General features: G+C 36.9%; 1 protein-coding gene across 2 annotated transcripts in view; it reads left to right on the forward strand.

Moving 5' to 3' along the window:
* The window catches only part of kita (KIT proto-oncogene, receptor tyrosine kinase a), a 30,337-nt gene extending 27,025 nt beyond the window's left edge, over positions 1 to 3,312 (forward strand). For both annotated transcript variants that reach the window (XM_079474179.1, XM_079474180.1), the window contains exon 21: positions 98 to 3,312. In XM_079474179.1, the coding sequence (XP_079330305.1) occupies positions 98 to 271 (174 nt within the window). In that variant the 3' untranslated portion in view covers positions 272 to 3,312. The remainder of the gene's footprint in view (positions 1 to 97) is intronic.
* Positions 3,313 to 10,456: the final 7,144 nt, after the last annotated feature.

Consider the following 10,456-nt stretch of genomic DNA (forward strand, 5'->3'; position numbering starts at 1 on the left):
GCGCAATATACAGGCAGAATTTACACTTCACTTTAATGCTATGTTTATTTGTCAGAACCAAATATCAACTGATCGATTTCTCTATTCCTCTTTCCAGATTTACCTTAACTTCAGCTCCAAGTTGCCAGTGGCATCAGGACCCCGTGAGGACTCGAGTTCTCACGTCGACCGGCTTAACTCCGTTGGCAGTCATAGTACCATTACTCAACCCCTGCTCTCCAGTAATAATGTCTTAATTGAAGGGACGGGCACACGTCCTCTTCCAGTGTGACTATCACGTCGCACTCATCTACTGAGACAATGCTGAGAATCATTAAACAATAGCTGTCTGGCATACAGTACATTGAGGACTTCGGTGGAAAACACTGATCCAAGAGCAGTCATATTCTTTACATTCACCTATTCTGCACCTTGTGTATATGAGGCTTTCTGCCAGATTGGTGTTTATTATCAATGCTTATTATCAATGCTGGTATCATTTCATGGTACTATATCTCCATTGTGAGTCTGCTGGAGGACTTGCTTTATAGAATGCTTTATATGTGATAAGAGCAAAATACTTTTCCTTCTTTTTGTTTGTCAAGTTTTAATGCTCGACAAAGGTCGCACAGGCTGATTTAACCTAGAGACAACGAAATATAACTGTTCTTTGCTTCTCGTTGAATGCAACTTTGTGTCTGTCAAGGCTGTTCACAAACTAAGCCTAATTGTAAATCAGATATTTTACTATTATCTATTTTGCAGATGAAACATTTCAAAAGCTATTCGATTAGGAAAGTATATGTATGTGCAGCAATAACTAAAGGTGCACCCTTTAAAGCATTCCCACATTGCTGCGCAGGCCAAAAATGAGCTGGTTATTGCATTGCGTTTAGCACATAGGTGATAGTATTTTGTCAATTGGCAGCTGAATCTATTTTCTTGTCACCTCCAAAGAATAGTCCTGTTTAAACGGTGCGAAGTTCATTGATGGGAATGGTGTTCAAAAACACTTTTTAGTTCATTACGGTCATCGCAATTCATCGGTTACTTTAAACACTCAGTGAAATTTCGGTTACGTAGCAGTATTATGTTCTTGGTTTGTTACGTCCTCTCGACCAGGAAATGTAATTTGGGACAAGGTGATCCAGTGAAGCACTCATTCAAGTTTAATAAGGCATCAAACTTTTAGACAGTGTTTTCAGTATCACTTTAAACATCGTCATTCAGCTTCTTACGCTTTGTCAAGTTATTTTTAAATTCAAGTAGAAACATTTTGTAAAGAACTCTTATTTTACACAAAAGCATTTTTACGATGACAATGCTTTACTTGTTTCAAAAACTTTGTGGTTCTGTAACCGTAATAGTGGACTGAAGATCAGTAGCGTTTGTAGCATTGGTTCTTTATTCAAAAGAAAAGTTCAATCCATTACATCTTTGGTCAACCCGAAAGAAAGGGCGTAATAAGTTGTACATTTGTAAATGTTGTGCTTGTGTTGAATGTGATACTGTCTATTTGTTAAGTTCTGGCAAAAACCAGCCTGTTGCTGTTGTGATCATCACAAAAATAGGGTTGTTTAGAGTACAGACAGCTTTGGGATCACGTTGTTGTTTTGTTCTTGTGCTTGAGGTTTAATCGGTTATTATTTTATACAGATTTGACGGTTCTTTTAACTTCTACCTACCACACCGACTGTTGTGCCTAACAGATTATATGTTTTCTCTGCTTGTCAGCCAATGAGAATCTTTGCTGTGGAAGGTTGAGCCAATAGAAAGCTGCTGCTGTGTAGAAATGGGTGCCAATGGCTTCTTGCTCTCTGTAGGAATGGCCAATGAAGGATCTGCCAATAGATGGGTAGAGAACAAAACAGAGAAGCTTTCTGTTGGTTAGAATAGCCAATAAGATTCTCATTATATTATGGATCTGCCAAAGGGAAACAGGCAGAGTAATCTTTCTAATAGGAGCTACGTACCGAGCGATTCCATGGATGCGTCCACAGAACCCATAGCTGTACAAACATAAGTAGTCCGGGCACTCTTTCAGTAGCTCATTTCCCAGATCTCTCTCTGTTCTTTGTGTCCAGCTGCATCCTCGGGCGGATGTCTCACTTCCACAAAGTCTAAGATGGGAGATCCGTGTCTGTTCATCCCCTCCTCGCCACACTGGAACATTGTTCCTAATGGGCAGTTGCTTTTGCTTCCATTTGGGCTAATGTGTGAATATATGTGTGAATGTGTAAATGCAGGTCATTTGCTGTTAAAATACCTGAGCACTGATGGGTTCCTTTCATAAAACTACTGTTAATGAAGTTTCACTACATACTACACACCATCACTGTTTGCTCTCCTCTTGTATGTAAATAATGTAAATCATAACAATGTTGCTTATTTTTGTTATTATGGTACGGCCTCTCCTGTGCTGCAAAGATTTTGTATGTTACAGTTTGTTGTTTCTTGTTGGTGTTACCACATGAACTTTCTGCCCTCATTTTGCCTCTTGATTCGTGCAGTTTGCTGGCACAGCAGGTACGGTTGGCTCTATTTTCAATCTGTTTAATTCATGACTGTAGGAACAGGAGTTGTAATCTGCATTTTTAAATCATTAAAAGATAAGGTATTTTTACCCCTGAAAAACACTCTTGTTTAATGTATTTTATTGTATATTTATTTTACAGTTTTTATTTTGAAAACAAATGTGCAAATTGTGTGTGTAGCTCTTGTTGTTACAGAATGTAAATAAATAACTCAAACTACAAATATATGACTGTGCATGCCATTCAGAAGCGCTGACAAAAAGAAATGTTTGTAAATGGAAGCATGCAACAATAACTCGATTTTAAAGTTAAGGACAAACTTTGTGGATTGACAAAGTCACATCAGTTAGCTGATGTCGAACATGATGCTAACATGCCTTAGCATGATGCCAACATGTTTTAGCATGAAGTAAACATGTTTTAGCACAAAGCCAGCATGTTGCAACATAAAACTAACATGTGTTTTATATTTTTGACATGAAGCTAACAGGTTTTAGCACAAAGCTAGCATGTTTTATCATGATGTAAACATGTTTTAGCACAAAGCTTGCATGTTTTAGCATTATGCTAACATGTTTTAACATGAAGCTAGTATGTAAGCACAAAGTGAGAATGTTTTAGCGCAAAGCTAGAATGTTTTTACATGACGTTAACATGTTTTAGTAATCAAAAGCTAGCATGTTAAGGAAAATATAATTCTAAGATGTATTTAACATGAAGCTAGTATATTTTAACTTGATGTTAACATGTTTTTGTCATGATACATGTATTGTCAAGCCAACATAATAAAAACAGTTTCAAAACAAAGTTGCACTACAGAACTTCTAACAGACTGTAGTTAAAACCAAAATGATTTTAACCATATTGTTTTCCATCTATGTACCCAAGCTGCAGAGTTACAGACCGCGTTAAGTGCCTGTTCGAGTTCATCTCTGTGATATGATGAGTCTCGATTATGTTTGTGCCCAGTGGCCTGGAATTAATGCTAAAGCTAATGTTATCTGTGATTCATCTCTAGACATCTGTTCTAATGCATTACACAGACCAACTACAATGAGTACTTCAAAGTTAAAGTGTTTATCTGGATGGTGACATGTTTCATGTATTTTTTCACTTTTGTTCCTTTCAGATGCCCATTCCAGCCTTTAGAATTTTCTGTCTAGAGTTCACTCTATCACTGTCTAACTTTGTCCAATGTCGTCTAACTAGAAAAACATTGAGCGGGTGTTATTATACCAACATAGACGGTTGAAAATTACTGCTTCTCTTGACGTTATTAGGAACCTTGAGAATGAGACCGCCGCTGACTCATATCGTCTTTGCGAAGACAATACAAATGCAGCATCCAACAGAATGTAGAATAAAGCATTAAGAAAAGTCGTATAGAATATAATAACTATAGAAATTAATATAATCTATATCTGATAAAGTAAATATATAGCAAAATAAAGAATGATAATAAAGAATAAAAAGGATGAGGAAATAAATGATATACAACACAAAATGTATGTCTGTACTCTCAAGTCAGAATATCATCATCTTTAGGAAATACATGCAGACAAACAGATTAATAGATTCAGACCCTACGATATATCAGAGGTAAACCCAAGACTCTTAGCCTCTCTGGATATGTGAATCTCCCTACATTGTAAAAGTTTATTGTTCACATATCTGATAAGAAAGCAAGGGATTTCCCACAATTGAAGATGAACGAAAATACAATGAGTAAGCAGCAACTGGGAATTCTGCTTAACTCCCTAAACAGAGAGAGAGGATAAGCTAGCATTAGTTTTGTAATGTGACAACACGCACCTGCACCCTATTCCAGATGTTGGTCATTTTAATTAGTTGATGGTAAATTTTATGGAAAATAATGATTTAAAACACACTTTCAACTACTTTCCAGACAGACCTCCCTAAATGTCTGCCTTCCCTTCATCTCTGTCACATTTATACACATTGTACTTCAGGTAATGTTGGAATGTAAGTCATAGTTCACCCCAAAATTGTATATACTGAATATAAACAATATACTGTATGAACATTAAGGAATTTGTTTTCGAAAAAAAAAAAATTTACTTGTATTTTATATTTTTCACAGCATTGAATAACATTTTAGCATTTACGGAAATGTCCGTAAAATAAACAGATGAAGTACTGGCAGATAATGACCAGTATATATTCATTGTTTTTACAGTTTATTACTTTCTTGTTTCTGCAGAACACAAAAGAAGACATTTTAAAGAATGCAACCAAACAACATTGGGCCCTATTGACTTCCACTGTATAGACACAAAACCACATTTCTCAAAATAACTGTATTTGTATTCTTGGTTGACATATCCCTTTACAGTACAGTAAAAGGTATTCAAAGGCAAACTTTATGTGTACAGTATGTACCTCTGATTATGGTTAAGTACTTTTCTGAGTATGTAAAGGCGGGGGAGAGCTTTGAGGTGTTTTCTCTAATAAGTGTCACCTTCCTGTGGTTTTTGTGGCATTGCTGACAGTTTGACCTGTTCACTGTGCTTACAAGGGTTTAAAACAGGCAATAAAAAACGAGAGAACCGTTGTGTTAAAAGGAAAAGAGTGAGAGTTTAAAGCTGCCTCTTCCAGAAACCGTCAACCAAAGTATTCCAAGATTTATTTGACCCTTTTATAGTGACAGCAGAATTATAAGCATGTGTTCCTATCTAACAAAAATGAGACACCATTACCACTTATCTTAAGTACTCTTTTAAGTATTCTTTTGTAGCTGAGGTCCCCTCAGGGTCACAGACCCCACAAAAATAGTTATTCACAGAGATGCCATATAAGAACCTTTTCAGTTCCCCAAAGAACCATTTACTCAAAGGTTCATATACAGTACAAACATTCAAACATCTTACATTCTTATAATCTACAGTACATAATCTTATCATATACATAATCTTAAAGTCTTCATCCAAGAACTTTTTTGTGAAACAGTTTGAAGGTTCTTTGGATGATATCGGTTATTTATGGAACCATTCAGCTAAAAGGCTTCGTCTATGGCATCTAGAAGTGTCTTTTTTAAAAGATCATGTTGAAGACCTTTGTTCTATTAAATAAATATTTGCTTTGATGTTGTTACCTGTTTTTAAAGGTAAACTTCCTTTCTTTTCACTGCGCAAGTGACTCAACAGATGTTTATTTTCTATAGCACCTCTAAGATTCTGGGCAATAGTCAAAACTGTAGGTGACAACTAGAATTAGACATTAAAGTGATAATCCGCCCAAAAAGTTATATTCTGTCATTATTTTCTCATCCTTGTGTAATTTCAAACATGCATGACTATCTTCCTACGCAGAACACAAAATAAGATTGCACATTACGGGGTGAGAAAGAGGGTGAGTAAATGATGTCCCTTTAAGGATGCTTTGTTGTCTGTAAAACCATTGCTCGCCATATTGAACCTTTTGTGCACATCTGCAGCCATTATGCTACCACATGCTTCTTCACAACAAACATCCAGATTGTCTGTAGTAACCGTCTGCAGTAACCAGTAAACAGGGAATGGAATGCAGTGGGTGGAAAACACATAGGCACATTGAAAAGGATGCAATTAAAAAAGTAAAAAAATGAATGAACAGGTAGGTTATAAATGACGACATGACAAAGTCGCCAAAAGGTGCCAGCCTAAAATTCCAAAATTGAAGACAGCAAAACACTACCAGTTGTACTAGTTATACTAGTCATCTGAATGAACTGTTTCTCATGAGACATACACTGTACTTGAATATTTATAAGAAGAATATACAATTCAGCCAACATATTAATTAACTATACTACAAACGAAACCTCAACATGTATGACATGAATGGCTTCAAGTGCCTCTCCATCTTTTTTCGCTCATGTTCTCATTTCCAGTCACATTCCTAGACCAGTGCTTATGAAAAGTTTAACTTCAGACATGGCTATACGTAGATAAGAAGTATATTTTTCTTTTGTAGAGGTTAAGACTGTGTGGCTGGAATCCTGTCTGTGTATGAAGATACACAAATGAAGATCTATACCTTCAAACAAAAATGTTAGGAATGGAAGAACGTTATCTGCCAGCATATGTTTCATGTAGTCTGAATCTTTTCATCCTGGGGTCATCTTAAACCCTGACATCCAAGGCTTTTTAGGGATGTCATTGGAACACCGCTTTCAACTTACAATAAAAAGCTGTTTTTGCGCTGAACTTCTCTTTGAGTGAGATTTACTGTCTGTTATTATTTCGTTTGCTGTGGGCGGCAGATTGCCAGCAGTTTAACTGCACAGGAGAACCCAATGTCTGCGGGTGTGCAAACATCGAGGGGCGGCCTCTGGCTCTGTTTGAGCAGTTAAACACAGAAGTTTAGCCCTGGGTAAATGAATGCGGTTTGAACATCAGTAGGGAACACAACGTGTATTTGGGATGTTTGATGATCGACTTATTTGAAAAACAAGAGTTAAGGGTGCATGTCTATATGTTTATTATACTCACGTGTGTGTGAGGCAGTGGAGGCCATAACAAGGCAAATGCCACTTCCTGTTTTCTCCCAGCTGCCGAGGAAGTGTGTGTGTCTATATTAGAAGGCATAAATACCACAAGAGCCACTGTGAAGCCAGCTCAGGACAACACCACAACCCACATTCGGCCAGTGACAATCACACAATTACACAGACAAACAACCTTAAGCAATCACACATGTGCATTGCCATGAAACCACAGCGGAGAGCTGAAGAGGATGGAGAGCTAGTTGAGGGAGTGGGGGAAATGTGTGCTTGGTTTATCTCTGATACAGCGAACTTCCTTCAACATCACCACAGCGGTGTGGTAATAACAGAGGTGTGCAAGTGTACACACATACACACACAGAGATGGTCTCTTATTTCTCTTCTGAGAATCTACTTGCTCTGAACTCTTAACTATTCAGTGCAAGACCAACGTCAGCCCCAAAGGGTTCAACCCCGACAGCCCCATTGACCTCTGATTAAGAAAAGATAGCCAACAAGCTGCTCATATTGACAGCCAGAAGTAAACAGAGTAACAGGAAATGAATGTGTGATGTCAATATCTTCAACTCTGTCTGACCTCACATGAGCCTCGAGTGAACTCTGACTCTTATTGCTTTGGGGATTATTTATAGAGTTGGGTTTGCTTTTGAAGTAATTTATATTCCCATGTGTCAAACGCAGAATCTGTGAAAATGTTTTTGTCGATATATAATGTTTTTTTTTTTTGGTGGAAGTCTGTCATCTACGTAACCTTCGGCGAACTCTCTCTCTCTGTGAAAATAATGTGGGAAATATTTAGATAACAATTTTGAAATATAATAAATAAAAGATGAATATAAAAAACGTTTTTTTTTAAATAACAAAATATGGGTTTCTTGCACTTATGAAACAAATGTTTAGAAAATAATAGGAAATATATGGGGGAAATATTGCTATATGCAGAATTAAGTAATACATTAACACAATGAAAATTTTAAATAACAAAATATGGTTTTCTGCCTGAAAGTACCGTTATGAAAATATATATGGAGAAAATAATGGGAAATGTAATGGGGGGAAATATTACAATATATAAAATAATACAATATTCAAATACAGTAAAACATATTATTCAATATATTGTAATATGTAAAAATAACTTAAGATAAAAATAAATAAAGTTAAATAATATATTGATAGTTAATCTACGAAAAAATCCATATTTTCTTCGCATAATGGAGGCAATATGCTGCATGAGGCTTGTCTTGATATAAATGTTGATTTATTGATATAAATGATGATATTTAGCTCCTTATTCTTTTCAGGCTGAATGGTAATATGATTTGTGCATCACTTTGTTGTGTGTCCGTTATACAGCAGTACAGAATGCTTTACACAACAGCTCAGCAAGATTTTGGACGTTAGTGTTGTAATGTGATGCTAACATTGGTTACAAAAGCACATTGTTTCAGCCTACCACACAGAACATACTTCACCATTATGAAAAACGAACAATACACCAATAAACCAGATACCTTGCACATAATGTTTTATACACAATTGCTTGACCTCGGCCTCAAAGACCCCGTATTGTCATAAAATCATCATAGCAAAACTAATCACTCCTGCATGCTTTAGCCATAAATAATTTACCATTCAAAACAAAAGCATCGCTGCTTATCACAGGGTCAGTATTGGAATCTTGGTGTAATGCTCAAGCGTTGGGTCCCGGAACATTCCGGGAGTGGGACTATCAAGTATCTGCTTATTAAATATGCAACAGGAGGTGTAAGGAGTCACAAAGAACGCAATATTGAGTTTCATTTTTGTTGTTGTCGTCCGTTCACTTTGTCTTGATGTCCTGTTTGTACCGACTGCTGACATGCGCATCACGTGTACAAGAATGCATTATAGAATGTGTACAGAATTATACACAAAATGTAGATTATTCCCGGAAGGTTTAGAACATAACATATTCTTTACATATTATGATGTTAATGGGAAGAAATGGCACTCCTCACTTGCTTATGTAAAAGTGCATGACAATATCCTCAAGTTAGTTCAGTACTGCAGTGCACGTATATCGCATTCCTTCATTTCTCCTCAGGGATGGAAAAAGACCTGTTCTTCTGGGATGTAAAAAGCTGTTTGTTTGAGTGACATGAACACGAAAGCCAGCGGTATGTGTGTTTATAAATCACTCACGCACAAAAATATTGTGTTGTCAAGCAACTGTTGCACTCAGATGGTCTGACCCATCCGGACTCCCATATCATCCCCGGGTGGTGTCTGGGATGAGGGTGTGGTGAAGGTATGTCTCAGGTCCTCTATCATGGACTTTTCCTTTAGGACAAAAAAGCAGCATTGGGCAAAAGCTGTTCTGAGATCTGTGGTTCCTGATCAAGTTTAGGCCCAAAGCTGTACGTGTCACCAGCAGTGTCGGGCAAGTTACTCTGGAAATGTAATTAAATTACTGATTACTCATTGTCAAAGTAATCAGGTTACTGGTCTTATTATTTCATTTCAAAAGTAACTAGTCACATTACTAGTTACATAGTAGTTACATTACTATCCCTCAAAAACAAAATAACCTCTTTAGCCTTCTCGTGACTTAACATCTCGTAACAAACTAAATGAATCCTGTCTTTAATTATTTTTCCAAATAATGTCTGCTTATTCTATAATAAAGCATAAATAAAAATTGTAATGAAACTGTGACATTTTAACTTAAAATGTTAACTGTAGTATTTCTACACCCGCAAGCCCCATAATATAAAGTCTCTTCTTAGTTTCTTATAACTTGCACATCTTAACTAGTGCTTCTGCATATTTCTATGATGATTTCTTCGTCATATATTTAATAGAACAGCAAAAACTAATCTGACAAAACATAACGACTGGCTAATCCCAGCCTGGCACTCGACCGTAGAAGTTGACTTATTGCTCTCTGTGCCCTGTAACGTTACTGTCTAAAGAAGTTTACCATGCTGTACTGCCCTTTCGGGTTGTTTTTTGCTGGAGAGAGGGGTCTGCTTACCACCACATGATCGACAACGCACAACACTGTTCTTGCCTTTGACAGAAATAAACTCAAAATAATGATTGTAGTTCCAGCTACAGAACGCATACGTTTCTCTCGCCATGCTGAGTTTATTTTTGCTGGTAGTTCCAAAGGTTGTCTTTTGATAGGGAGATATATGGGTCTGTAATACTTACAATTGGAGCATAACATGGATCACGAGAGACACCAAAGACAATCATATAACAATGTCTAGTCTCCTTGACTGCATTCCGTCCAATCCATTGAAGCCGCGGCGATAGCATTGGCCGTTACTAGTTTTTAGCATAAGGTGGTATGTGGCTTTGGAAGTAGTTTCCTCGCAGGCGCTTACGGGTACAAGTTTGATCACGTCACGGTAACGACTGAGAGGCATCCAGACTTTGAAAAAGCTTACAATAC

Source organism: Barbatula barbatula, assembly GCF_947034865.1.
Source record: "Barbatula barbatula genome assembly, chromosome: 15".
NCBI classification, from domain to species: Eukaryota; Metazoa; Chordata; class Actinopteri; order Cypriniformes; family Nemacheilidae; genus Barbatula; species Barbatula barbatula.